General features: G+C 42.6%; 1 protein-coding gene across 2 annotated transcripts in view; it reads right to left on the bottom strand.

Moving 5' to 3' along the window:
* Positions 1–25,347, bottom strand: part of MEGF11 (multiple EGF like domains 11) — a 356,197-nt gene that overhangs the window by 20,843 nt on the left and 310,007 nt on the right. For both annotated transcript variants that reach the window (XM_037833634.1, XM_037833633.1), the window contains exons 14-18: positions 7,617–7,763; positions 7,112–7,246; positions 1,825–1,953; positions 684–812; positions 35–163 (exon numbers count right to left, since the gene is read on the bottom strand). In XM_037833634.1, coding sequence (XP_037689562.1) covers positions 35–163; positions 684–812; positions 1,825–1,953; positions 7,112–7,246; positions 7,617–7,763 — 669 coding nt within the window. The remainder of the gene's footprint in view (positions 1–34; positions 164–683; positions 813–1,824; positions 1,954–7,111; positions 7,247–7,616; positions 7,764–25,347) is intronic.

Raw genomic sequence — 25,347 nt, 5'->3', positions numbered from 1 at the left:
GATGAGGGATCAGCCAGGGATCAGGGAAGCTTACTCTGCTCGCAATGCCGTCCAGTGAAGCCTGTGCGGCAGGTGCACTTGCCACTGATGTGGTCACAGCTGGCGCCGTTCTGACACTGACACACACGCCCACAGTCCTTCCCATAGAACGCTGCTGGGCAGCCTGGGGAAACAAGGCCCCCAGTCACGGGAGTTGCTGGAGGGTGGGGACAACCGCGGACATACAGCTGGGAGCAGACCTGAGCTGCCTCCTCTGAGCACAGGCTGAAGAGGACCAGTGAGACTGCACCAGAACTGTCGAATCCATGATTTGTACCCCGTTTCACACTAAAAGGGTGGGACCTTTAGGCAAAGGGGCCTTGGAACCAGAGTCCAGACTGAGGTCTCCTTACTGTGGGGCCACAGGCTGCTCCACCCCACTCTGGGCCTCTCTGACCAAGGGAAGCCTGGACTCGGTGATTGCTGTGTATCTTACAGCCCTGACCTTCTAAGACTTCGATCTTATCAGACCCCTGAATCCAGCCAGGCCTTGGTGTTGCCCGGCAGAGCTCCCCAATCCTGGGGAGGGCCTCCCTCCCTTCCTTCCTCCCTCCCTCTGTTGCAAGCCTGGACAATGCCTGCAGTGGCCAGTAGGCTGCAGCATGGGATTCCGAGTGGCTGGGAGGCCGGGAGGTGGGGCTTACGCTGTGTGCAGAAGAGTCCAGTCCAGCCAGGGGTGCAGAGGCAGACCCCATCCTCAGCACTGCAGCTCGCCCCATTGTGGCAGCTGCATGTGTGGAAGCAGGCTGGACCCCAGAATCCTGGGGGGCAAGCTGGAGGCGGGGTGGAGACAGAGGGTGAGAACAAGGCAGAGAGGAGCAGTTGGAAAGGAAGTGAGAAGAAGGGAGTCACGTCAGAGCCAAGATGCCAGGAGTGGCACTTTCTGGCTTTCAAGGGCATGGCACACTGTTCCCAGAATTCCTCTACTCACCCCTTTCTCAAGCCATCAGGATTCCCATTAAGCCCAGAGTCTGTCTACTCTGCAAGTCTTTGGTGCCTAACTGCATTGCTCTGAGGGCTACAGAACCTCCCCTCTCAGGGGACTGACTGCGATTTGGAGTGTGTGAGTGTGTTTTTGTGTGTGTGTAACAAACTGTGTAAACATTGTGGTTTACTACGTGTATCAGAATGGAAATTCCCTCAGGCCAGGTCATCCAACTGGCACCTCCCTAGGGGTACTGACTGGGTCTTACCCATCAGACAGGGAGCTCCACAGGGCAGAGGCTGGGTCTTCCCCTCAGATTGGGGAGGGGCTATTACTTCCTATTCAGATTGGGTGTACCTTACATGAACACTCTCCACAATACAATGTCCAGGCTTGTAATGCCTAGGACATCATTCACACAGGCCACCCAGAGGGTGCACTCGCCCCTCCCAAGGTGACTACCCTGGCCTCACCTCACTTCCCCATCCCCAAATTCCAGCATGCCAGTCCCTGCCTCCTCCTCCTCCTCTTTTCTCCTCCCCATCCAAACTTGGAGGCTGCTTTTTACTCAGGTGCTAAAAAAGTATTAATTCTCAGTATTTATACCAGTGTTAATAGTATACTATCAAAAGTGTCAATATCTTTAAAACCGTCAGTTAGTAATGCCAATGATCAATCCTAATAATTAATAATGTTAGCTAAATTGCTAAATGGGACTCAGGTGAATATTCCTATCTGCAGAAGGTGATTTCAGTCCTGGTAGGTGGTGATGTTGGGGCAGAGAGGTTCTGGGCAAGCAAGGAGGTGTTTCAGGACCTAACCCTGGGGGTAGGAGGCACTCTCATTGGGCAGAAGCTTACCCTGTGAGCAATTCTTGCCAATCCATCCGGGGAAGCACTGGCAGGAGCCATCGATGGGGCTGCAGGTCCCATTATTGGCACAAGCACAAAGCTGGGCACAGTCCTGCCCGAAGTGCCCTCCAGCACACACTGTGGGCACAGGACAGCCTGGCACCTGCCCTCCCACTGGTGCTCCCCAGACCCACCCACAGCAGCACCCCCCAGAAGTTCCCAGGATACAACCATGACCACCGTGGGGCCACAGATCTGGGTGGGGATTGCCCAGCTTGGCACCCCCATCACCCTTCTCTGTTTGCACATAAATGAGTTCTCCCTCTCCTATCCATGGTCACACTCTGTGGGAGGCTCTATTACGATCCCCTTTGACAGAGGAACAGACTGAAGCCCTGAGACGTAGAATCACTTGACTTCAGTCTCACAGATGAGAAGTGGTGGGGCTGGAAATCCCAACTTGGGACTCTCAGTCCAAGGCTCCCTGCACTGCTCCGCAGCCTGTCTGTATTCCATTACCACATCTTTGCCAGCATTACTGATTCCACAGCCACAAGGGTGGAGAATGTTTACAGCTGGAAGGAGAGGACCAAATGCAGTATGGCAGGTCTGCAGTCAGAGTGTTGGAGGGCCAGCCCTGAATATCTATCCCCATCCACCTGTTTCCTCTGTCTCCCCAAATCCACCTGTTCCTCAAGCCTCAGCCAGACCCCCTCCTCATGAAAGCCCTCCTGGGTCCACAAGGCCCTGCCCTCCACTGAGTTCCCATGGTGTACCCACTCTGGGTCACTATTATGGTTCTGGTCACAGCCCCTCCTGGAGGAGCCACTCCTTGCTCCCTGAAGGAAGGTGGCCTTCAACCAGGCTGCAAGCTCCTTTAGGACTAGGTCTGTGTGTTAATTAAGCATGTACCTCTTTTTTCCCCCTGCAATTCATTTTCCATGTCCCATTACCCCAGAATAGGGTCTAGAACCAGAAACCAGCACTTAACCTATCTCACCTGGGTTATCCTTCACTACTCCTCCCCAGACACATGAGCCACTGGACCACTCATCACTTTCCAAATACACTCCATGCCTTTCCTCCTCTGTGTCTTTGCTTTGGCTGCTCCTTCAGAATTCCCCTCAACTTCATGTTCGGCCTACAAAACTCATCTTAAATGCCGCCTTCCCCATGACTTTTATTTATAGTAGACTGCTAGTTGCTCCTCAATATCAATTCTCCTCTTCCTTAGAAATAACTTGATTTTTAACTAGGCTGTGGCTACCCAAAATAAAAACCTTATTTCTGAGGCTCCTGCACAGCTAGTTATAACCATGTGACTACATTGTGGCCAGTGGTAAGTGAAAATGTGTATCCTTATTTGCCCTTTCCTTCTCCTTTCTCTTTGGCTAAAATGTGGATAAGATTCTTGAAGAGAATTGACTTGCCCAGAGCTCAGGACTCTCAAAACTTGGACTGTCCTTTATACCAGTGCTTTGTATTGCAAGTTCCCTTTCCAGCCAGACTGTGGGTGCCTGGTGCCTGGGGTCTGGCCGTGTCTACTCTTGGGTGCCTATACATGGTTAGTGGTTGGGACAAATAAGAAAGGCAGCAGTGTATCAGACTCTCCAGTCCAAAGCCTTGGGTTTGGGTCCTAGTAGCATTTATGTATTCAACAAACACATCCTACTTATATGCGCCAGGCACTGTTCAAAGGGCTTCACAAATATTAGTTCACCTAACCTTGTAATACTATTATTATTACATATTCTTACTATTACCATTACAGATAAGGAAACTGAGGCCTGGAGAGGTTAAATAACTTGGCTAAGATCACACAGCTGGGAAATTCTGCCACTTGCTGGCTAAGTACCCTTGAGCAAACCACATCACCCCTCTCATCATCTGTTTCCTCATCTTTGAAATGGGGGTGGTAACCCTTGCTCACTGGCCTTGGAGCACAGGATTACTGGGCAACTCTGGGCAGGCTGGCTAATTAGGGGTCCTGTGCTTCCCCAGCAGAGACCTCAGCTCCTTTCTGGGCAAATCCATTGCTAGAAGGATGACACGTCTCACTTGTTTGCAGCTTGGGCTCCAACTGCTTTGGCTTTCTGAAAAGCAGGTGGCCCAGCTTTCTCTTCCCTGCCTCTGGGGTGGTGCTTGATTTGGGGAACCTGTTACCAGCCCTGGCCCTCTGGGGAATGGGGAGCTGCTCTACATACCCCACCCCTAAAACCAACTCTGAGCTTCTCTAACAAGACAGCCTTATCTTTGAAGTCTTTTTTCACATATACAAGGCCAACAAATTTACCCACTGAGCTGCTAATGCAATCAGTCTAATACATTAATTGGTCGACTTCTTAGCTGAATCAAGAGCTAGGCAAAGATAGGGTGGTGGAGAGAAGGGGGGCTGGTGAAAAGAAAATATCTAGTTATATTTAATCTATGTTTAATGATTCTGCATAAGCAGTGTCTGTAATTTGTAACTCGCTAGAAAGCCAGTCATTAGAAAGTGTCAGTTCAATTTTTTACAAGGTTTGAGATTTAACCAGGGCAGTTGCCATTAATAGCAAACTCTATTAGATCTATATGTGGAAAATACTCATTAGGCCAGCGGGCGATAAATCAGACATTGCAGGATCTGAGAGTTCCTCCTCGGGCTGCTTGGGTCCTAATTTAGACTCTCCCCATCTGTATTGATGGCTGGGTCTCTGAAGCTTAATAAGTAAACCTCAGCGTGTCATGTTATGATTAAACTGTCCTAGGAGGACTGCAAGCAAATGAAACTGTCACATATGTTTCCCTGGGGCCCAAACTTCTCATGACCTCAAGGCATCATGGAGTAAACTTTTTACTCATACATATTAATGGTCCACACACTTAGAAAAATAGCCCAGCTAAGGGGTGATTATCCATCAAAAGAATGGGATCCGGATAAGACAGTGGAGTGAGACACTTCAGGGCTCTGTTCCCTTACAGAAACGTTGAATAACCAGCAACAACTGGCATTAACATCCTTTCAAAAGCTCAAGAAAACAGTTACAGGACTGCAGGAACAGAGCTAGTGTCAGATCAAGAAAAGGGCTACTTAAAAGCCATAGGATCTTAGCACCCTCGCTGGCCCCTCCCCCATCCCCTCCCTGCTCTGTGCAGAGCCAGCTCATGCTCCCAGTGCGAATCCCTGGTCCCAATTTAACGGGGAGCAGAGTAAACCTTGTACACATACTGGGAACATGTATGTCTGGCTCAATCTGGTGGTGGCCTGAGGGACTCATTGTCCCAGGGCTTGTCCAGCATGTAGAAGACAGCTCACAGAGCTCTTCTACAGAAGTGGCTGCCTGGGGCAAGGGATTCTGGCTATAGGACACACAGTGCAGTGCCCCAAACTGAGGAAACTGTTTCCTAGGGAAGAGGGAACATTTCTGTGTAAATGGAGAACTCCTAGGGCCACACACTCATGCCCAAGACCAGAGGCAGCCATCCCTATGCTTTGGCCCAGAGCTATTATCTAAAGCCATTGTATGTATTTTAATGTATGTATGTTAATGCAAAAAGAGTATAGGGTTTCTGTTTGGGATAAAGGGAAAGTTAAAAAGTTATACTAAAGGATGGTGCTGAGGGTACCACAACCTTGTGAATGTGATTAATCTGGGTTGGGATGAGATTTATATTATATATATATATATTTTTTTTTTTCCACACTTTAAAAAAAAGTAAGAAAGAGAAACTAGAGATAATAACAAATGTAATACATGATATTGGATGGGATGTAAGAATGAAGGATAAAAGGCTTAAAAGGATATTATTTCAACATAAGAAAAAATTGGAATATAGACTATAAGCTTTATATCAATGTTAAATTTCTTGAACTTGATAGCTGTACTTAAGGTGGTTACATAAATGGATATCCTTGTTCTTAGGAAATGTACATGGAAGTATTATGTGTTTAAGGAATATGATGTATACAACCTGCTCACAAATGTTCAGAAATGGGAAGGGAAGGGAAGAAGGGATGGGAAGGGAAAGGCAAATGTGGCAAAATGTTAAAACTGGTGGATCTGGGTATTACAGCAGGGATAGGTATGTTAGAGTTCTCTATGTGGGGTTTGCAACTGTCCTATAAATTCCAAATTATTTCAAAATTAAAAGTTAAAAAACAAAGCAAACAAAAGAATGGGTTCCCCTGGGAGGTAGTGGACTTAAGTCAATGGAAATAATTAAACAGAAGCCAGATGCAGATGACCTTGAAGTTACTTTTAGCTCTAAGTTCACCTTATTCTAAAATCCCATAATTCTTTGCTCCTTACAGGCTAGAGTGCAAATTCTGCAGCCTTGTGTTCAAAGCTGTCCCACAGGCCCCTGCCTACCTTCCCAGCCCCTTCTCCCATCCCCAGCCACCATGTTCTTCAGCCACTCCCTAATGCTGGCCTATAGCATGTCTACACCTCTGTACTTTGCCCAGGCTGCTTCCTCTACCTGGAATGTTTTCTTCCTTCCCTGCTCTTCAGATTAAGGCCCAGCTGAAGCCCTGCACAGCTGTGGAGCCTTGCCCCAAATCCACACTGCCTTTGCCTAAGAAAGCCAGGGATGGCAAATAAGCAGTGGTGTGCTGCAGCCAGCTCCTATCATCTTGCTGATTGTTAAATATTCAGGAATTTTGTGAATGGTTGTTAAATCATTGGTAATTTGAAATCATGGAAATCCATGAATGCTAGAAATTACAGCTGTTTTCCCCTAGAGATCTAGTTTAGCAGCACACCAATGCAAATAAGCTTTATTTTCCTTCTCAATTCCTGTTGAGGATAGTGGTTGCCTGGAGTTGGTGTTGTGAAGGATTCTGAGGTTGAGACAGGATAGGGTGCTGGGAGGATTAGCAGTGTTTGCCTGAGTGGGAGGAGAGAAGGCCTGGGAAGTTTTCCTCTCAGGCCAAAGCCAGAACTATCTCCTGAGCTCCCACAGTGTTTTCTATCATAACCACTTGGTTATCACTTATGCAGATCTTCGCTATGCTTATTTCATTTTTCATCCTTTTTGCATGGACTTTGGGGTCAGAATTTGTTTCTTAGCTCTTCCACTTGCTAGCTGCAAGGCCATGGACAAGGGAATTAACCTATCTGAGCCTTTTTCTTTATCTGCATAATGGCTTTGTCTCACCTGATGCTGTGCCCATTTTTCAGAAAGGTAGGCCCAAACCTCAAAGAGGCAAGGAGTGGCTTCCACAGAGTATGACAAGAATCCCAAAACGCTTCCCTTCCTGCCACTTCCCTCCCAGGCCCATATCTTCTTCCCCTGTGCTTTCCCCCAGGAGACATACCTTGGTTGCATAGGGCTCCAGAGAATCCAGGGAGGCACTCACAGATGCCGCTGACATGGTGGCAGGGCCCACTGCTGTGCACGCAGAGGGGGCACGGCTGGGCACAGCTGTAGCCATAGAACCCAGGGGGGCAGACTGAAAGGCAGATGGTGGTCAGCAGCCCAAGGGGCCCCACACAGCGTGGCCACCCCTCAGGGCTGCCTGGGATGAAGGAAGTTTCCTCACCAGTAGGGGGAGAGCCACAACCTCCCCACACCATGGAGTGCCCATCCCTTTCTGCAGAGAGGATTTGTGGTCCAGTTAAGCTGAGCCCCGAGCTTGGGAACAGAACAGCCAAGGCAGGGGAAAGAGGGGACTAGAGGGAGGGAAGAGCTGGGAGGCTGATCCAAGAGCCCAGCTGCCCTCATGTGCTCTCATGGCCAGGACTAGTTCCAACTGGCCACACTGGGACAAGTTGGGGAGGACGAACCACCTGAGGTCTGTGGGGTAGGGAGCTCAGCCTTACTTCTTTGGCATAAGGGTCCCCGAAAACCAGGTGCACACTCGCAACTCCCATCCTCTGGGGAGCAGGAGCCACCGTTCTCGCAGCTGCAGGAGACAGAGCAGTTGGGGCCCCATCGACCAGGTGGACACATGCTGTCGCAGCGGATGCCTGGGGACCAGAGGCAAGGCTGATGAGAAGTGGGCACAATGCAGCAAGAAGAGCTGTAGGCAAGCCCAGGGCATCTGGGAATATGGAGGAGAAACAAGCCAAGGCTTGGCAGGTCAAGGAGGACTTTCAGGAGGAGGTGATACCCAAACTGGGTTCTAAGGAACAAGGAAACTATGTGTAAACGGCAGAAGGCAGGAGAATCATGCCTTAAAAGAAATGAAAAATTGTGCAGTATCGCTGAACCATAAAGTACAAAATGGGGTATGACAAGAGATGAGATTGTGGGAATAAGAAGGGACTCAGTCATGAAAGACCTCCTTCAGCTTTGACATCTTAGCTGGCATTTAAGGTCAGGCCTAGGAGAAACCAACTAGAGAGCAAGTGAGTGCCCTCATAGGGGGCTGCACAAGCCAGGGGTGAGCTACATGCCCACCCATGATAGCCCAAAAGCCATGGGCCCTGAGCCATGAGTCCTGGCTGGGTCCCAGCCAACCAGCCCAGGCTGGGAGGGCAGTTTTCAGGGGCTGAGAATGTGGGTGGGATCTCCCATCACAGGAATTCAGATTCTTTTGCCCATGGCCCTCAGCATATGTATTTTATACCATATGTACACGTGTATGTATAATAGAAACCAACTCTTTGCAATATGACATTTACTGTCACTGTGTGATATATTCTGATGTTTTCCATGCCCTATGAGGTATTCTATTTCATTAAAAAAAAAAAAAAAATGCTAGTTGTGACACAATTAATTGATTTAATGACCCTCAGTTGACAAACTGGCCTGTGGGGAAATGGATAGAAGTTCTCAATAAGAAAGAGGATCAGGGCCTTTTTGAGCAGAGGTAGAGTAAAAAATGTGTTGGGGTGATTACAGCCCAAAGGCTAAGAAGGAAGGTTAAAAGACTGGATGCCCCGGTTCTGGGGTGGGGTTTCTTCCCAGGCAGAAAGTCTTCCGGTCTGACATGTGCTAAGTGAATGGAGCCTGTGGGCCCAGGAGATTGGCTTGGCTTTGGAAGGAGAATATCAGAGACTCAGAGAGGATCAGAATTAGTTTAAAAATCATGTCTGCCTTGTCATATAAGGGCTGGGATTGTGAGAAACAGAAAGAAAAGGGAGGAAGACACTCAGGCCCAGTGAACAGAGTCAGTGGGAGGAGAGCAGTGGGACCAATTTAGAGGCAGACTGGAATTGTACAAGCCCAACTGGGCTGGCAAGGAAAGGGGAGGGGATGGTGAGGAACAGCTGGAGAGAGGCAGAGAGGTGGGGGGAGGCAACAGGCTTTCTTCATCTCCCTGTCCCTCTTGTCTAACCCAGTACCCATGCTGGTCAGGACCGAGGGCTGTCCTCCCTGAGATGTCTCAATTTTGCAGCAGGGTGGGGGCTTTGGATGCCACTCTCTGGGAAATGAGGCCTCTGCATGGAGAGGGAGCCTTTTCCCTGGGGAATGGGATCCTTTTCCAGTGGAAATCTGGTGGCCACATTTTATCCCTCAGTAGAGATCTCCTCCAGCACAGTTTCAAGTTCACAAGAAGTAACCCCTGGACAAGCAACATAGATTGACTGAAGGGGACCATGGGAAGCTATCCTCAGTTTTGGATACATTTTCCAGTTCCCCTCTTGTAGACACATCAACAGCTGTGACTTGCCTCAAGGAATTCTTTTGCCTAGGGTTGTTGATAACCCCAGGATTCAGACTGCAGGACAAGGGGCACTGCTGTTCCTTGGGAGGTAAACTCAACTAGGGCAGAGCTTTGCTGTCTGGCAAGGGGCCCCCAGTCCCACTTGTGCATCAGGCATTGTTTGTGTCACACATACATACAGGTCTTTCCTAAAACAGTATGTAGATATTATTGTGATTCATAAACATAATGCATGTAAAAAATCACTGATTTCTTGGCAGCTGAATGCTATTGTGGTTTCCCCCAATCACTGGATATTAAACATACAGCTACTCTCATATGTGGGGATCCTCAAAATATTTTCAGGTCAAAAAGGGGTCCTCCTTTTTGGACATTGAGAACCATGAGTGTGAGGTGTTTATGCTCAGGTTGTAAATGGATGCAAGATTCCCTGGGTTCTAGGATTTGGCAATATTTATATTCTGGGCCTGGTTCTGTGGCAGTGGGGCTTATGTTTGATGTTCTTATATGTCCCACGAGCTCCCTGGAACTTAAGACATTGGAACCTAAATGGCGAGAAGGGTCAAGGATTTCCCCCTTGTCCAGGTTTGTGCTGGACTGCAGTGCCCCATTTCTGGAGGGATAGATTAGTTTGACCAGAGGGGCAGACCTTGGTTTGGTGGAGGATCCCAACTACAGCCTCTGAAGAAGCAACATGGTTTCATCAGTTGCCTTCCCAGGGACCTAGATTTTCCAATAGTTGAATGGAGATAATGATCTCCCTTAGAGGTCCCTCCCCTTCATACCCCTAGAAAATTTCCCTGCTTTATTTTTCAGGATCCTCACACTTCTATACTAGAGGATAAACCTGGGCTAAGGATCCACATATTGTGACCTAGTTCCACTGGACCGAAGACCCAACTGGAGGCAGAAGTGTGGAGAGAGAAAGAGGTAAAGACTGAAGGAAGGAAGTAGAAGAGGGAAGTAAAAGAGAGGAGACAACGAGACAGAGCGAAAGATAGAGGGAAGGGGAGAAAATAAATAGGGGATGAGAGAAAAGAGATGCATGTAAGGGGACAGGAAGGTTTTCTGTAAAACTCACTTTAAGGTTAAAGAGATACCATGATCTCATTGTACTTCTGTATGTTTGACCTTTTAATTTATTGATGCTGTTATGTCCAGGATTTGGAGCCAATAAGGTTGTTTAAAACTACATGATTGGCAGAGTCAGAGTATGCTCGAAGTCAGCCTATACCCAGTCTGTCCAAGATGCTCCCCAAATCCCACCCTTTTCCTGCTCATGGAAGTGGGCCTGGGCTAGACCAGGGTCTGCTAGGAGAAGAGAAAGGACATCTGCCTGGACATCTACCAAAGGTCTGGAAGGAAGAACTGGTATAGTGAAAGAGGGCTTTGAAAATAGGCTGTCCAACCCTCTGCCTGCAGAAGCCATCCCAGTTGGGGCAGCCCCAATCCTCACCTCCAAGAAGGTTGGTGATGCCCACAAGTCCCAAATGTGTTGTTGCTGGGCATGAACTCAACAATTCAGCAGCTGACAGCCTTCAGAACCCATTGAAGGCTCTCCTCCTTCAGGAAGCCTTCCTGGATGTCTGGTCAGGGATTCGAGCATCTATTTGATAGTCAGTGGTACACAGCGTTGTCCCTCCCTGTTCCCTGTTTGTATGAGTTATATATAAGAATTATCTCTCCCCTGTCAGCAATTTGAAGACAAGGACCATGGCCTACTGACACTTTTGACCTCGCTTATCTGAGTGCTCCTCAAGTACAGGGACAGGGATGCCATCTTGGTCACTGTTGCATCTCTGACACCCATCATAGTGTCTGGCACACAGTAGATACCCAGAGACTGTTGCTGTTGTTGAATTTAGACATTAATTGCTGGGCCTAGCACATGGTGTGCCGGTTTGAGTGTATTGTGTCCCCCAAATGCCATTATCTTTGTGGTTTTGTGTGGGGCAGGCGTTTTGGTGATGGTTGGATTTGCTTGGAATGTGCCCCACCCAGCTGTGGGCAATGATTCTGATGAGATGTTCTCATGGAGGCGTGGCCCCACCCATTCGGGGTGGGCCTTGATCGGTGGAGCTACATAAATGAGCTGACTCGAGGGGAGGAAGAGTGTGCAGCTGGAAGTGATGTTTTGAAGAGGAGCAAGCTTGCTAGAGAGGAGCGTCCTGGGAGAAAGCCGTTTTGAGGCCGGAGCTTTGGAGCAGACACCGGCTGCCTTCCCAGCTAACAGAGGTTTTCCGGAGGCCATTGGCCATCCTCCGGTGAGGGTACCCGATTGCTGATGTGTTGCCTTGGACGCTTTGTGGCCTTAAGACTGTAACTGTGTAGCGAAATAAATCCCCGTTTTATAAAAGCCAATCCATCTCTGGTGTTTTGCATTCTGCAGCATTAGCAAACTAGGACACATGGCAACTGCCAAGTTAAGACTTGGTGATTGTATGAGTCAATAAATGCTAGCTGAATGAATAAATGACTCCCCTTAAAATACAATCCTGTGAGTAGAAAAATGGGGACAAAAACTAAATGAAAGATAGTGTGGGAGGGAAGGATGATTTGGGTGTTCTTTTTTACTTTTATTTTTTATTCTTATTTTTACTCTTTCTGGTATAAGGAAAATGTTTAAGAAATAGATTGGGGTAATGAATGCACAACTAAGTGATGGTACTGTGAACAGCTGATTGTACACCACAGATGACTGTATAATATGCGAATATATTTCAATAAAACTGAATTAAAAAAAAATACAATCTTGTCTCCCACCCCATTGCCACTAGTGTCCTGAGACCTTGGGCAACTCACTTGCACGAGGAGGATGGACTATACAATCTTTAAGGTCTTTTCCACCTCAAGGGTGGAAAATGGCCATAAATGGTTATAGGCCAAGTTCTTTCCATTTATTTCAATAAACATTTAATGAGCACCTACTATGTGCAGGGTAAGATGAATAAGACTTGATACCAGTGGTTAAGAAGCCCATGGCTGCCCCAGAGAGTAAGTGCAAAACAGTGGAGTAGAAAGTTTTACAAATCACTCCCTCTACTACAAAAGTAAAGAAGCCGGAAAAAAGACTAGAACCTTGGAACCAGAATGGACATTTAGAACAACTAATGCCATAGGAAGTAGGGGGCTGCCAAGAGCTCAGCTTTTGTAAGTGACCAGTCCCCATTGCTCAGACCTGCAACAGCGGCCACAGGAACAGCTGCAGCTATGATGGTATAGCCCAGATTCCGGGAATGCTCTGCTGGGACCCAGGTTGGGAAAAGAAACCTCCTCCTCTAAAAGTTGGGGTTGAGGGTTGAGGTCAGCCTGAGGCATCTCTGAGGGACCACTGCGGAAGCTGGCCTTAATTTCGGCCCTTTATGAAGGAGCACTTCCAGCCTCCCACCAGCATCCACCTGGATGGAAAACTAGTGGGTTCTTTGTTTTATTTTTTTGCCTTTTGTTTGCAGGTGTTCCCTGGTCTGGCAGATCCCTGAGGGCACAGTATAGAGTCTGGCCTTGGTTTAAGCCCTCTCTGCTGCAGCAGCTTCTGGCCTCACACTAGCATCTACCAGGAATTAAAGACCTAGTGCACTTTTTCATTAGTTGAGTTTCTCCTTTCTCTTTCTTGTCTTGTTTAGTCTGACAGATCCCTGAGAGCCCAGCACAGATACTAGCATAGATTTCTCTCAGAAGCAGCATCTTCTGGCCTTAGACCAGCATCTAGAGGGACATAACAAGCCAGAAACACCTTTTCACCTCTTTCTTTCTCTCTCTCTCTCTCTTTTTTTTTTTTTTTTGGTTCTCTGTTTTATATTTTGGGGTCTGGCAGATCCCTGAGGAATGAGCAGGGACACTGGCTTAGGTTTTGGCCCCACTTCATTATTTTATTCTCTTTGTGTCTGTGTGGGGGGGGGGCTATTTTGTCTGTTAGTATTTTCTTTTCATTCTTTCTTCCCTTTCCTTTCTTTCTTTACTTCCCCCCTTTTATCCCTTCTTGTTTTTAGTCTGGCAGATTGAAGAGTGGAAGAACTAGATTTCCAGAGTGACCACAACATAATAGTCAGAACATACAAGGAGACAGGAAGCTATGGCCCAGTCACAGGGAAAAAAGAATCGGATGGAATATATTCTGGAGGAAGCACAGTCTCTGGAATTACTAATCAAAGACTTTACAACAACTCTCCTAAATAGGGTCAATGAATTAAAGGAAAATGTGGACAAAGATCAAATGGAAATAAGGAAAACAATACATGAACAAAATGAGAATTTCAATAATGAACAGAAATTACAAAGAGAAAAATGGAAATTCTGGAACTCAAAAGTACAATAACCGAAGTGAAGAGTTCAACAAGGGGTTAAAGAGCAGATTGGAGGAGGCAGAAGAAAGGATCAGTGAACCCAAAGATAAAACAATTGGAATTGTCCAGATTGAGAAGCAGAAAGAAAAAAGAATGAGAAAAAAATAAACAGAGTCTGAGGAACGTGTGAGGACCATAAATTGTACCAGTATATGCATCATAGGAGTCCCAGAAGGAGAAGAGAGAGATCAAGGGCTAGAAAACGTATTTGAAGAAATGATAAAAAATCTCCCAAATCTGAAGAAAGATATGAATGTACAAATGCAAGATGCTCAATGAATGCCAAGCAGAAAGAATCCAAACAGGTCTTTCCCTGAGACACATTATGATCAAACTGTCCAATGCCAAGGACAAAGACAGAATCTCAAAAACAGCAAGAGAGAAGCAACGTGTCACATATAAGGGATTCTTAATAAGGTTAACCTCCAAAATCTCAATAGAAACCATGGAGGCCAGAAGACAGTGGGAGGACATAATTGAAGTGCTGAAAGAATAACAACTGTTTCCCAAGAATAATATACATGGCAAAGTAGTCCTTCAAAAATGAGGGAGAAATTAAAACATTTCCAGACAAAAAACAAAACAAACAAACAAAAAAACTAAGGGAGTTTGTTACCACTAGAAATGCGAAAGGGAGACCTCCATATTGAAAGGAAAGTACATTCAACCATCTCTCAATGCTGGATGAAGAAATAGAGATCCCCATTGTCAGTAAAAATATGGGTAAATATATATGTCAGTATTATTTCATTTTTCATTTGTAATTCTGTCTTTTACATCTTATAAGGCTGAAAATTTGAGTGCGTAAAAAAATAAGTATAAACCTTTGTTACTGGGAGCATGATGTAATTTGTGACATGAATGACATAAAAGGGAGGGATGGAGGGATATGAGTACTGTGTATTTCTAGGCCATTGTAATCAACATAAACTAAATAATAGATTTAGGATGCTAAATGTAATCCCCATGGTAACCATAAAGAAAATATTTTAAAAATCTACACAAAAGGAAAGGATCAGTGATTCAAAATGGCTCATTATAAAAGATCTTCTAAACAAAAAGGAAAGCAGTAATGGAGAAAAGGAGTGACAAAAAAGGTAAGGCTTACAAAAAATAATTAGCAAAATATCAGAAGTAAATCTTGCCTTATTAGTAATTTCCTTAAATGTAAACAGACTAAACTATCCAATCTAAAGGCAGAGATTGGCAGAATGGAAAAAGAAATATGACTCAACTATATGCTGTTTACAAGAAATCCATCTTAGATCCACAGATACAAACAGGTTGAAAGTGAAAGGATGGAAAAATCTTTCATGCAAGTAGTAATCAAAAGAGAGCAGTGATGGTTATGTTAATATCAGACAAAATAGACTTTAAGTCAAAAGCTGTTACAAGAGACAAAGAAGGACATTATATATCAAGAAAAGTTTTAATTCAAGAAGATTTAACAGTTTAAACATATGTACAAAGCAAACACTGACAACTGAAGGGAGAAATAGTTCTATAATAATTGGATATTTCAAAATACCATTTTCAACACTGGAGAGAGTATCTAAACAGAAGGTTGATAAGAAAATAGAGGACTTGAACAACACTAAAACCAACTAGATCTGACATATATATATATAAAAACACTTCATCCAATAAGAGCAGAATACACATTCTTTTCAAGTACATCGGGATCATTCTCTAGCATAGACCATATGTTAGGGCACAAGAGAAGTCTTACTAAATTTAAAACTATAGAAGTCATAAAAAATAACTTATCTGACAACAATGGATTGAAGCTAGAAATCAATAACAGAAGGAAAACTGGAAAATTTACAAATGTATGGAAATTAAATACCACATTCTGAAACAGCCATTGAGTTAAAAAAGAAATTACAAAGGAAATTAGAAAAAACTTAGAGACAAATGAAAACTATGACACAACATACCAAAACTTATGGAATGCAGCAAAGGCAGAGCTGAGAGGAAAATTTATACCCATGAATGCCTATATTTTAAAAGAAGAACTATCTCAATTTAATCACTTAACTTTACATCTTGAGGAACTAGAAAAATAAGAGCAAAGTAACTCCAAAGTTAGCAAAAGAAAGGAAATAAGATTAGAATGAAGATAAATGTAACAGAGAATAGAAAAACAATTGAGAGAATAAACAAAAATTTGGTTCTTTGAAAAAATCAATAAAATAGACAAAACTTTAGCTAGCTGACAAAGGAAAAAGAGAAAAGATGAAAACTAAAATCAGAAAGGAAAATAGTGATATCACTATTAACCTTATAGAAATAAAAAGGGTTATAAGAGAACACTATGAACAATTATTCACCAACAATCTAGATAATCTAGAAGAAATGGAAAAATTCCTAGAAATGCATCCTTTATCTAAATTAACTGAAGAAGAAATAGAAAACATCAACAAGCCTATAACAAACAACTACAGAAATTGACTCAATAATCAAAAACCTTCTACCAAAGGAAAGTCCAGGACCAGATGACTTTACTGGTGAATTCTATGAAAACACTTCAAGAAGAACTAATACCAAACCTTCTTAAAATCTTCCAAAAAATTCAAGAGGAGGGAATATTTCCTAATTAATTCTAGAGGCCAGCATTATTGTGATAGCAAACCTGGTAAAGACATAATAAGAAAATAAAGTTACAGAACAATTTCCCTTATGAACATAGAGGTAAAAATCCTTAACAAAATACTAACAAACTGAATCCAACAGCATATTAAAAAGTTTACACACCATGACCAAGTATGAATCATCCCAGGAATGCAAGGGTGGTTCAACATATGAAACCCAATCAGTGTAATACATGACATAAATAGGATGAAGGGAAAAACAACACATGATTATCTCAAGAGATGCAGAAAAGACATTTGATGAAATCCAGCATCCTTTCTTGATAAAAATGTTCAGAAAAATAGGAATAGAAGAGAACTTTCTCAACATGATAAAGGCCATTTATGAAAAACCACAGCTAATATCATACTCAGTAGTGAAAGACTTAAAGCTTTCCCCCTAAGATCAGGAACGAGACAAGGATGCTCGCTTTCACCACTGCCATTCAATATTTTTCTGGAAGTTTTTCCCAAAGCAATTAGAAAAGAAAAATAAAACATATCCAAATTGGAAGGGAAGAAGTAAAATGATTTCTTTTAGCAGATGACATTATTTACATATAGAAACACAAAGGGGAGAAGGCGGGGCAAGATGGCTGACTGGTGAGCTGTATATTTTAGTTACTCCTCCAGGAAAGTAGGTAGAAAGCCAGGAACTGCGTGGACTGGACACCACAGAGCAATCTGACTTTGGGCATACTTCATACAACACTCATGAAAATGTGGAACTGCTGAGATCAGCGAAATCTGTAAGTTATTGTGGCCAGGGGACCCGCACCCCTCCCTGCCAGGCTCAGTCCCGTGGGAGGAGGGGCTGTCAGCTCCGGGAAGAAGGGAGAACTGCAGTGGCAGCCCTTCTCGGAAACTCATTCTACTGATCCAAACTCCAACCATAGATAGACTGAGACCAGACACCAGAGAATATGAGAGCAGCCAGCCCAGCAGAGAGGAGACAGACATAGAAAAAAAAAAACAGCACGAAAAACTCCAAAATAAAAGCGGAGGATTTTTGGAGTTCTGGTGAACATAGAAAGGGGAAGGGCAGAGCTCAGGCCCTGAGGCTCATATGCAAATCCCGAAGAAAAGCTGATCTCTCTGCCCTGTGGACCTTTCCTTAATGGCCCTAATTGCTTTGTCTCTTAGCATTTCAATAACCCATTAGATCTGAGAGGAGGGCCCTTTTTGTTTTTTTTGTGTTTCTTTTTTAATCCTTTTTTCTTTTTCTAAAACAATTACTCTAAGAAGCCCAATACAGAAAGCTTCAAAGACCTGCAATTTGGGCAGGTCAAGACAAGAGCAGAACTAAGAGAGCTCTGAGACAAAAGGCAATAATCCAGTGGCTGAGAAAATTCACTAAACACCACAACTTCCCAAGAAAAGGGGGGTGTCCGCTCACAGCCATCATCCTGGTGGACAGGAAACACTCCTGCCCGTCGCCAGCCCCATAGTCCAGAGCTGCCCCAGACAAACCAGTGTGACGGAAGTGCTTCAAATAACAGGCACACACCACAAAACTGGGCGTGGACATTAGCCTTCCCTGCAACCTCAGCTGATTGTCCCAGAGTTGGGAAGGTGGAGCAGTGTGAATTCACAAAGCCCCATTCAGCCATCATTTCAGCAGACTGGGAGCCTCCCTACACAGCCCAGCAGCCCAGAACTGCCCTGGGGGGACGGCACTCACCTGTGACATAGCACAGTCATCCCTCAACAGAGGACCAGGGGGTGCACGGCCTGGAAGAGGGACCCACTTGCAAGTCTCAGGAGCCATACACAAATACCAAGGACTTGTGGGTCAGTGGCAGAGACAAATGGTGGCAGGACTGAACTAAAGGATTAGACTATTGCAGCAGCTTTAAAACTCCAGGATCACCAGGGAGATTTGATTGTTAAAGCCACCCCCCCCTCCCTGACTGCCCAGAAACACGCCCCATATACAGGGCAGGCAACACCAACTACACACGCAAGCTTGGTACACCAATTGTACCCCGCAAGACTCACTCCCCCACTCACCACAAAGGCAAAGCAGGGGAGAACTGGCTTGTGGAGAACAGGTGGCTCGTGGACGCCACCTGCTGGTTAGTTAGAGAAAATGTACTCCATGAAGCTGTAGATCTGATAAATTAGAGATAAGGACTTCAGTTGGTCTACAAATCCTAAAAGAACCCTATCAAGTTCAGCAAATGCCAAGAGGCCAAAAACAAAAGAAAATTATAAAGCATATGAAAAAAACAGACGATATGGATAACCCAAGCCCAAGCACCCAAATCAAAAGACCAGAAGAGACACAGCACCTAGAGCAGCTACTCAAAGAACTAAAGATGAACAATGAGACCATAGTACAGGATACAAAGGATATCAAGAAGACCCTAGAAGAGCATAAAGAAGACATTGCAAGACTAAATAAAAAAACAGATGATCTTATGGAAATTAAAGAAACTGTTGACCAAATTAAAAAGATTCTGGACACTCATAGTACAAGACTAGAGGAAGTTGAACAACGAATCAGTGACCTGGAAGATGACAGAATGGAAAATGAAAGCATAAAAGAAAGAATGGGGAAAAAAATTGAAAAAATCGAAACGGACCTCAGGGATATGATATATAAAACGTCCGAATATAAGACTCATTGGTGTTCCAGAAGGGGAAGAAAAGGGTAAAGGTCTAGGAAGAGTATTCAGAGAAATTGTTGGGGAAAACTTCCCAAACCTTCTAAATGACATAAATACACAAATCATAAATGCTCAGCGAACTCCAAATAGAATAAATCCAAATAAACCCACTCCGAGACATATTCTGATCACACTGTCAAATATGGAAGAGAAGGTGCAGGTTCTGAAAGCAGCAAGAGAAAAGCAATTCACCACATACAAAGGAAACAGCATAAGACTAAGTAGTGACTACTCAACAGCCACCATGGAGGTGAGAAGGCAGTGGCATGATATATTTAAAATTCTGAGTGAGAAAAATTTCCAACCAAGAATACTTTATCCAGCAAAGCTCTCCTTCAAATTTGAGGGAGAGCTTAAATTTTTCACAGACAAACAAATGCTGAGAGAATTTGCTAACAAGAGACCTGCCCTACGGGAGATACTAAAGGGAGCCCTACAGACAGAGAAACAAAGAAAGGACAGAGAGACTTGGAGAAAGGTTCAGTACTAAAGAGATTCGGTATGGGTACAATAAAGGATATTAACAGACAGAGGGGAGAAATATATATGACAAACATAAACCAAAGGATAAGATGGCTGATTCAATAAAAACCTTCACGGTTATAACGTTGAATGTAAATGGATTAAACTCCCCAATTAAAAGATATAGATTCGCAGAATGGATCAAACAAAATGAACCATCAATATGTTGCATACAAGAGACTCATCTTAGACACAGGGACACAAAGAAGTTGAAAGTGAAAGGATGGAAAAAAATATTTCATGCAAGCTACAGCCAAAAGAAAGCAGGTGTAGCAATATTAATCTCAGATAAAATAGACTTCAAATGCAGGGATGTTTTGAGAGACAAAGAAGGCCACTACATACTAATAAAAGGGGCAATTCAACAAGAAGAAATAACAATCGTAAATGTCTATGCACCCAGTCAAGGTGCCACAAAATACATGAGAGAAAACACTGGCAAAACTAAAGGAAGCAATTGATGTTTCCACAATAATTGTGGGAGACTTCAACACATCACTCCTATAGATAGATCAACCAGACAGAAGACCAATAAGGAAACTGAAAACCTAAACAATCTGATAAATGAATTAGATTTAACAGACATATACAGAACATTAGATCCCAAATCACCAGGATACACATACTTTTCTAGTGCTCACGGAACTTTCTCCAGAATAGATCATATGCTGGGACATAAAACAAGCCTCAATAAATTTAGAAAGATTGAAATTATTCAAAGCACATTCTCTGACCACAATGGAATACAATTAGAAGTCAATAACCATCAGAGACTTAGAAAATTCACAAATACCTGGAGGTTAAACAACACACTCCTAAACAATCAATAGGTTAAAGAAGAAATAGCAAGAGAAATTGCTAAATATATAGAGATGAATGAAAATGAGAACATAACATACCAAAACCTATGGGATGCAGCAAAAGCAGTGCTGAGGGGGAAATTTATAGCACTAAACGCATATATTAAAAAGGAAGAAAGAGCCAAAATCAAAGAACTAATGGATGAACTGAAGAAACTAGAAAATGAACAGCAAACCAATCCTAAACCAAGGAGAAGAAAAGAAAGAACAAGGATTAAAGCAGAAATAAATAACATAGAGAACAAAAAAACAATAGAGAGGATAAATATCACCAAAAGTTGGTTCTTTGAGAAGATCAACAAGATTGACAAGCCCCTAGCTAGACTGACAAAATCAAAAAGAGAGAAGACCCATATAAACAAAATAATGAATGAAAAAGGTGACATAACTGCAGATATTGAAGAAATTAAAAAAATTATAAGAGGATACTATGAACAACTGTAGGGCAACAAACCGGATAATGTAGAGGAAGTGGACAATTTCCTGGAAACATATGAACAACCTAGACTGACCAGAGAAGAAATAGAAGACCTCAGTCAACCCATCACAAGCAAAGAGATCCAATCAGTCATCAAAAATCTTCCCACAAATAAATGCCCAGGGCCAGATGACTTCACAGGCGAATTCTACCAAACTTTCCAGAAAGAACTGACACCAATCTTATTCAAACTCTTTCAAAACATTGAAGAAAATGGAACACTACCTAACTCATTTTATGAAGCTAACATCAATCTAATACCAAAACCAGGCAAAGATGCTACAAAAAAGGAAAACTACAGGCCAATCTCCCTAATGAATGTAGATGCAAAAATCCTCAACAAAATACTTGCAAATCGAATCCAAAGACAAATTAAAAAAATCATACACCATGACCAAGTGGGGTTCACTCCAGGCATGCAAGGATGGTTCAACATAAGAAAATCAATCAATGTATTACAACACATTAAAAATTCGAAAGAGAAAAATCAATTGATCATCTCAATAGATGCTGAAAAAGCATTTGACAAAATCCAACATCCCTTTTTGATAAAAACACTTCAAAAGGTAGGAATTGAAGGAAACTTCCTCAACATGATAAAGAGCATATATGAAAAACCCACAGCCAGCATAGTACTCAATGGTGAGAGACTGAAAGCCTTCCCTCTAAGATCAGGAACAAGACAAGGATGCCCGCTGTCACCACTGTTATTCAACATTGTGCTGGAAGCGCTAGCCAGGGCAATCTGGCAAGACAAAGAAATAAAAGGCATCCAAATTGGAAAAGAAGAAGTAAAACTCTCATTGTTTGCAGATGATATGCTCTTATATCTGGAAAACCCTGAGAAATCGACGATACAGCTACTAGAGCTAATAAACAAATTTAGCAAAGTAGCGGGATACAAGATTAATGCACATAAGTCAGTAATGTTTCTATATTCTAGAAATGAACAAACTGAAGAGACACTCAAGAAAAAGATACCATTTTCAATAGCAACTGAAAAAATCAAGTACATAGGAATAAACTTAACCAAAGATGTAAAAGACCTATACAAAGAAAACTACATAACTCTACTAAAAGAAATAGAAGGGGACCTTAAAAGATGGAAAAATATTCCATGTTCATGGATAGGAAGGCTAAATGTCATTAAGATGTCAATTGTACCCAAACTCATCTACAGATTCAATGTGATCCCAATCAAAATTCCAACAACCTACTTTGCAGACTTGGAAAAGCTAGTTATCAAATTTATTTGGAAAGGGAAGATGCCTCAAATTGCTAAAGACACTCTAAAAAAGAAAAATGAAGTGACTTTGAAACTTATTATAAAGCCACAGTTGTTAAAACAGCATGGTACTGGCACAAAGATAGACATATAGATCAATGGAATCGAATTGAGAATTCAGAGATAGACCCTCAGATCTATGGCCGAGTGATCTTTGATAAGGCCCCCAAAGTCACTGAACTGAGCCATAATGGTCTTTTCAAAAAATGGGGCTGGGAGAGTTGGCTATCCATGTCCAAAAGAATGAAAGAGGACCCCTACCTCACACCCTACACAAAAATTAACTCAAAATGGATGAAAGATCTCAATATAAAAGAAAGTACCATAAAACTCCTAGAAGATAATGTAGGAAAACATCTTCAAGACCTTGTATTAGGCGGCCACTTCCTAGACTTTACACCCAAAGCACAAGCAACAAAAGAGAAAATAGATAAATGGGAACTCCTCAAGCTTAGAAGTTTCTGCACCTCAAAGGAATTTCTCAAAAAGGTAAAGAGGCAGCCAACTCAATGAGAAAAAAATTTTGGAAACCATGTATCTGACAAAAGACTGATATCTTGCATATATAAAGAAATCCTACAACTCAATGACAATAGTACAGACAGCCCAATTATAAAATGGGCAAAAGATATGAAAAGACAGTTGTCTGAAGAGGAAATACAAATGGCCAAGAAACACATGAAAAAATGTTCAGCTTCACTAGCTATTAGAGAGATGCAAATTAAGACCACAATGAGATACCATCTAATACCGATTAGAGTGGCTGCCACTAAAGAAACAGGAAACTACAAATGATGGAAGGGATGTAGAGAAATTGGAACTCTTATTCATTGTTGGTGGGACTGTATAATGGTTCAGCCACTCTGGAAGTCCGTCTGGCACTTCCTTAGAAAACTAGATATAGAGTTACCATTCGATCCAGCGATTGCACTTCTCGGTATATACCCGGAAGATCGGAAAGCAGTGACACGAACAGATATCTGCACGCCAATGTTAATAGCAGCATTATTCACAATTGCCAAGAGATGGAAACAACCCAAATGTCCTTCAATAGATGAGTGGATAAATAAAATGTGGTATATACACACAATCGAATACTACACGGCAGTAAGAAGGAACGATCTCATGAAACATGACAACATGGATGAACCTTGAAGACATAATGCTGAGCGAAATAAGCGAGGCACTAAAAGAGAAATATTATATGCTGCCACTAATGTGAACTTTGAAAAATGTAAAACAAATGGTTTATAATGCAGGATGTAGGGGAACTAGCGATAGAGAGCAATTAAGGAAGGGGGAACAATAATCCAAGAACAGATAAGCTATTTAACGTTCTGGGGATGCCCAGGAATGACTATGGTCTGTTAATTTCTGATGGATATAGTAGGAACAAGTTCACAGAAATGTTGCTATATTAGGTAACTTTCTTGGGGTAAAGTAGGAACAGGTTGGAAGTAAAGCAGTTATCTTAGGTTAGTTGTCTTTTTCTTACTCCCTTGTTATGGTCTCTTTGAAATGTTCTTTTATTGTATTTTTTTTTTAAATTTTTTTTTCCATACAGTTGATTTAAAAAAGAGAAAAAAGTTAAAAAAAAAAAAAAAGAAAGGAAAAAAATATGTAGTGCCCCCTTGAGGAGCCTGTGGAGAATGCAGGGGTATTGGCCTACCCCACCTCTATGGTTGCTAACATGACCACAGCCAGGGGAGTGAATCTCCCTGGCAATGTGGAATATGACTCCCAGGGAGGAATGTTGACCTGGCATTGTGGGACGGAGAACGTCTTCTTGACCAAAAGGGGGATGTGAAAGGAAATGAAATAAGCTTCAGTGGCAGAGAGATTCCAAAAGGAGCCGAGAGGTCACTCTGATGGGCACTCTTACGCACACTTTAGACAACCCTTTTAAGGTTCTAAAGAATGGGGGTAGCTGGTGGTGGATACCTGAAACTATCAAACCACAACCCAGAACCCATGAATCTCGAAGACAATCGTATAAAAATGTAGCTTATGAGGGGTGACAATGGGATTGGGAAAGCCATAAGGACCACACTCCACTTTGTCTAGTTTATGGATGGATGAGTAGAAAAATAGGGGAAAGAAACAAACAGACAAAGGTACCCAGTGTTCTTTTTTACTTCAATTGCTCTTTTTCACTTTAATTATTATTCTTGTTATTTTTGTGTGTGTGCTAATGAAGGTGTCAGGGATTGATTTAGGTGATGAATGTACAACTATGTAATGGTACTGTGAACAATCGAATGTACGATTTGTTTTGTATGACTGCGTGGTATGTGAATATATCTCAATAAAATGAAGATAAAAAAAAGGAAAAAAAAAAAAAGAAACACAAAGGAACCCACAAGAAAAGTGTTAGAGCTAATAAATGAATTCAACAAAGTGGAAGGGTACAAGAGCAACACACACACACACAAAATTGTGTTCCTATATAGCAACAATGAACAATCCAAAGAGGAAATTAAGAAAACAATTCCATTTACAATAGCATCTAAAAGAATAAAATATCTAGGAATAAATTTAACTAAGGATACAAAAACTTGAATACTGAAAACTACAAAACACTGCTGAAAGAAATTAAAGAAGACTTAATAAATGGCAAGGCATCTTATGTTCATGGATTGGAAGAGTTAACATTCTTAATATATCACAATATTACCCAAAGCAATATACAAACTCAATAAAATCACTAGTAAAATTCCAGAAGTCCTTTTTTTTTTTTTTGGTAGAAATGGAAAACTGATCCTTAACCTTATATGGAAATGCAAGGAGCCCTGAACAGCCAAAACAATTCTGAAAAAGAACAGGGTTGGAGGACTCGCACATCTTGATGTTCAATTGTATTATAAAGCAACAGTAATCAAAACAGTGTGGTACTGACACAAAGATAGACAAATAGATCAATGAACAGAATTCAAAGTCCAGAAATAGACCCATACATCTATGGCCAATTGATTTTTGACAAAGGTGCTAAGTACAAGCAATAGGGAAAGAATAGTATTGTCAACAAATTAAGTTAGGAAAACTAGATATCCACATGCAAAAGAATGAAGTTAGACTCTTACCTCACACCATACACAAAAATAAACTTGAAATGGATTAAGGACCTAAATGTAAGAGCTAAATCTATAAAACTCTT

Source organism: Choloepus didactylus, chromosome 4 (genome assembly GCF_015220235.1).
Source record: "Choloepus didactylus isolate mChoDid1 chromosome 4, mChoDid1.pri, whole genome shotgun sequence".
Taxonomy (NCBI): domain Eukaryota; kingdom Metazoa; phylum Chordata; class Mammalia; order Pilosa; family Megalonychidae; genus Choloepus; species Choloepus didactylus.
Note: the sequence above shows the minus strand (reverse complement) of the source record. Positions and strands in the feature narration are given on the sequence as shown.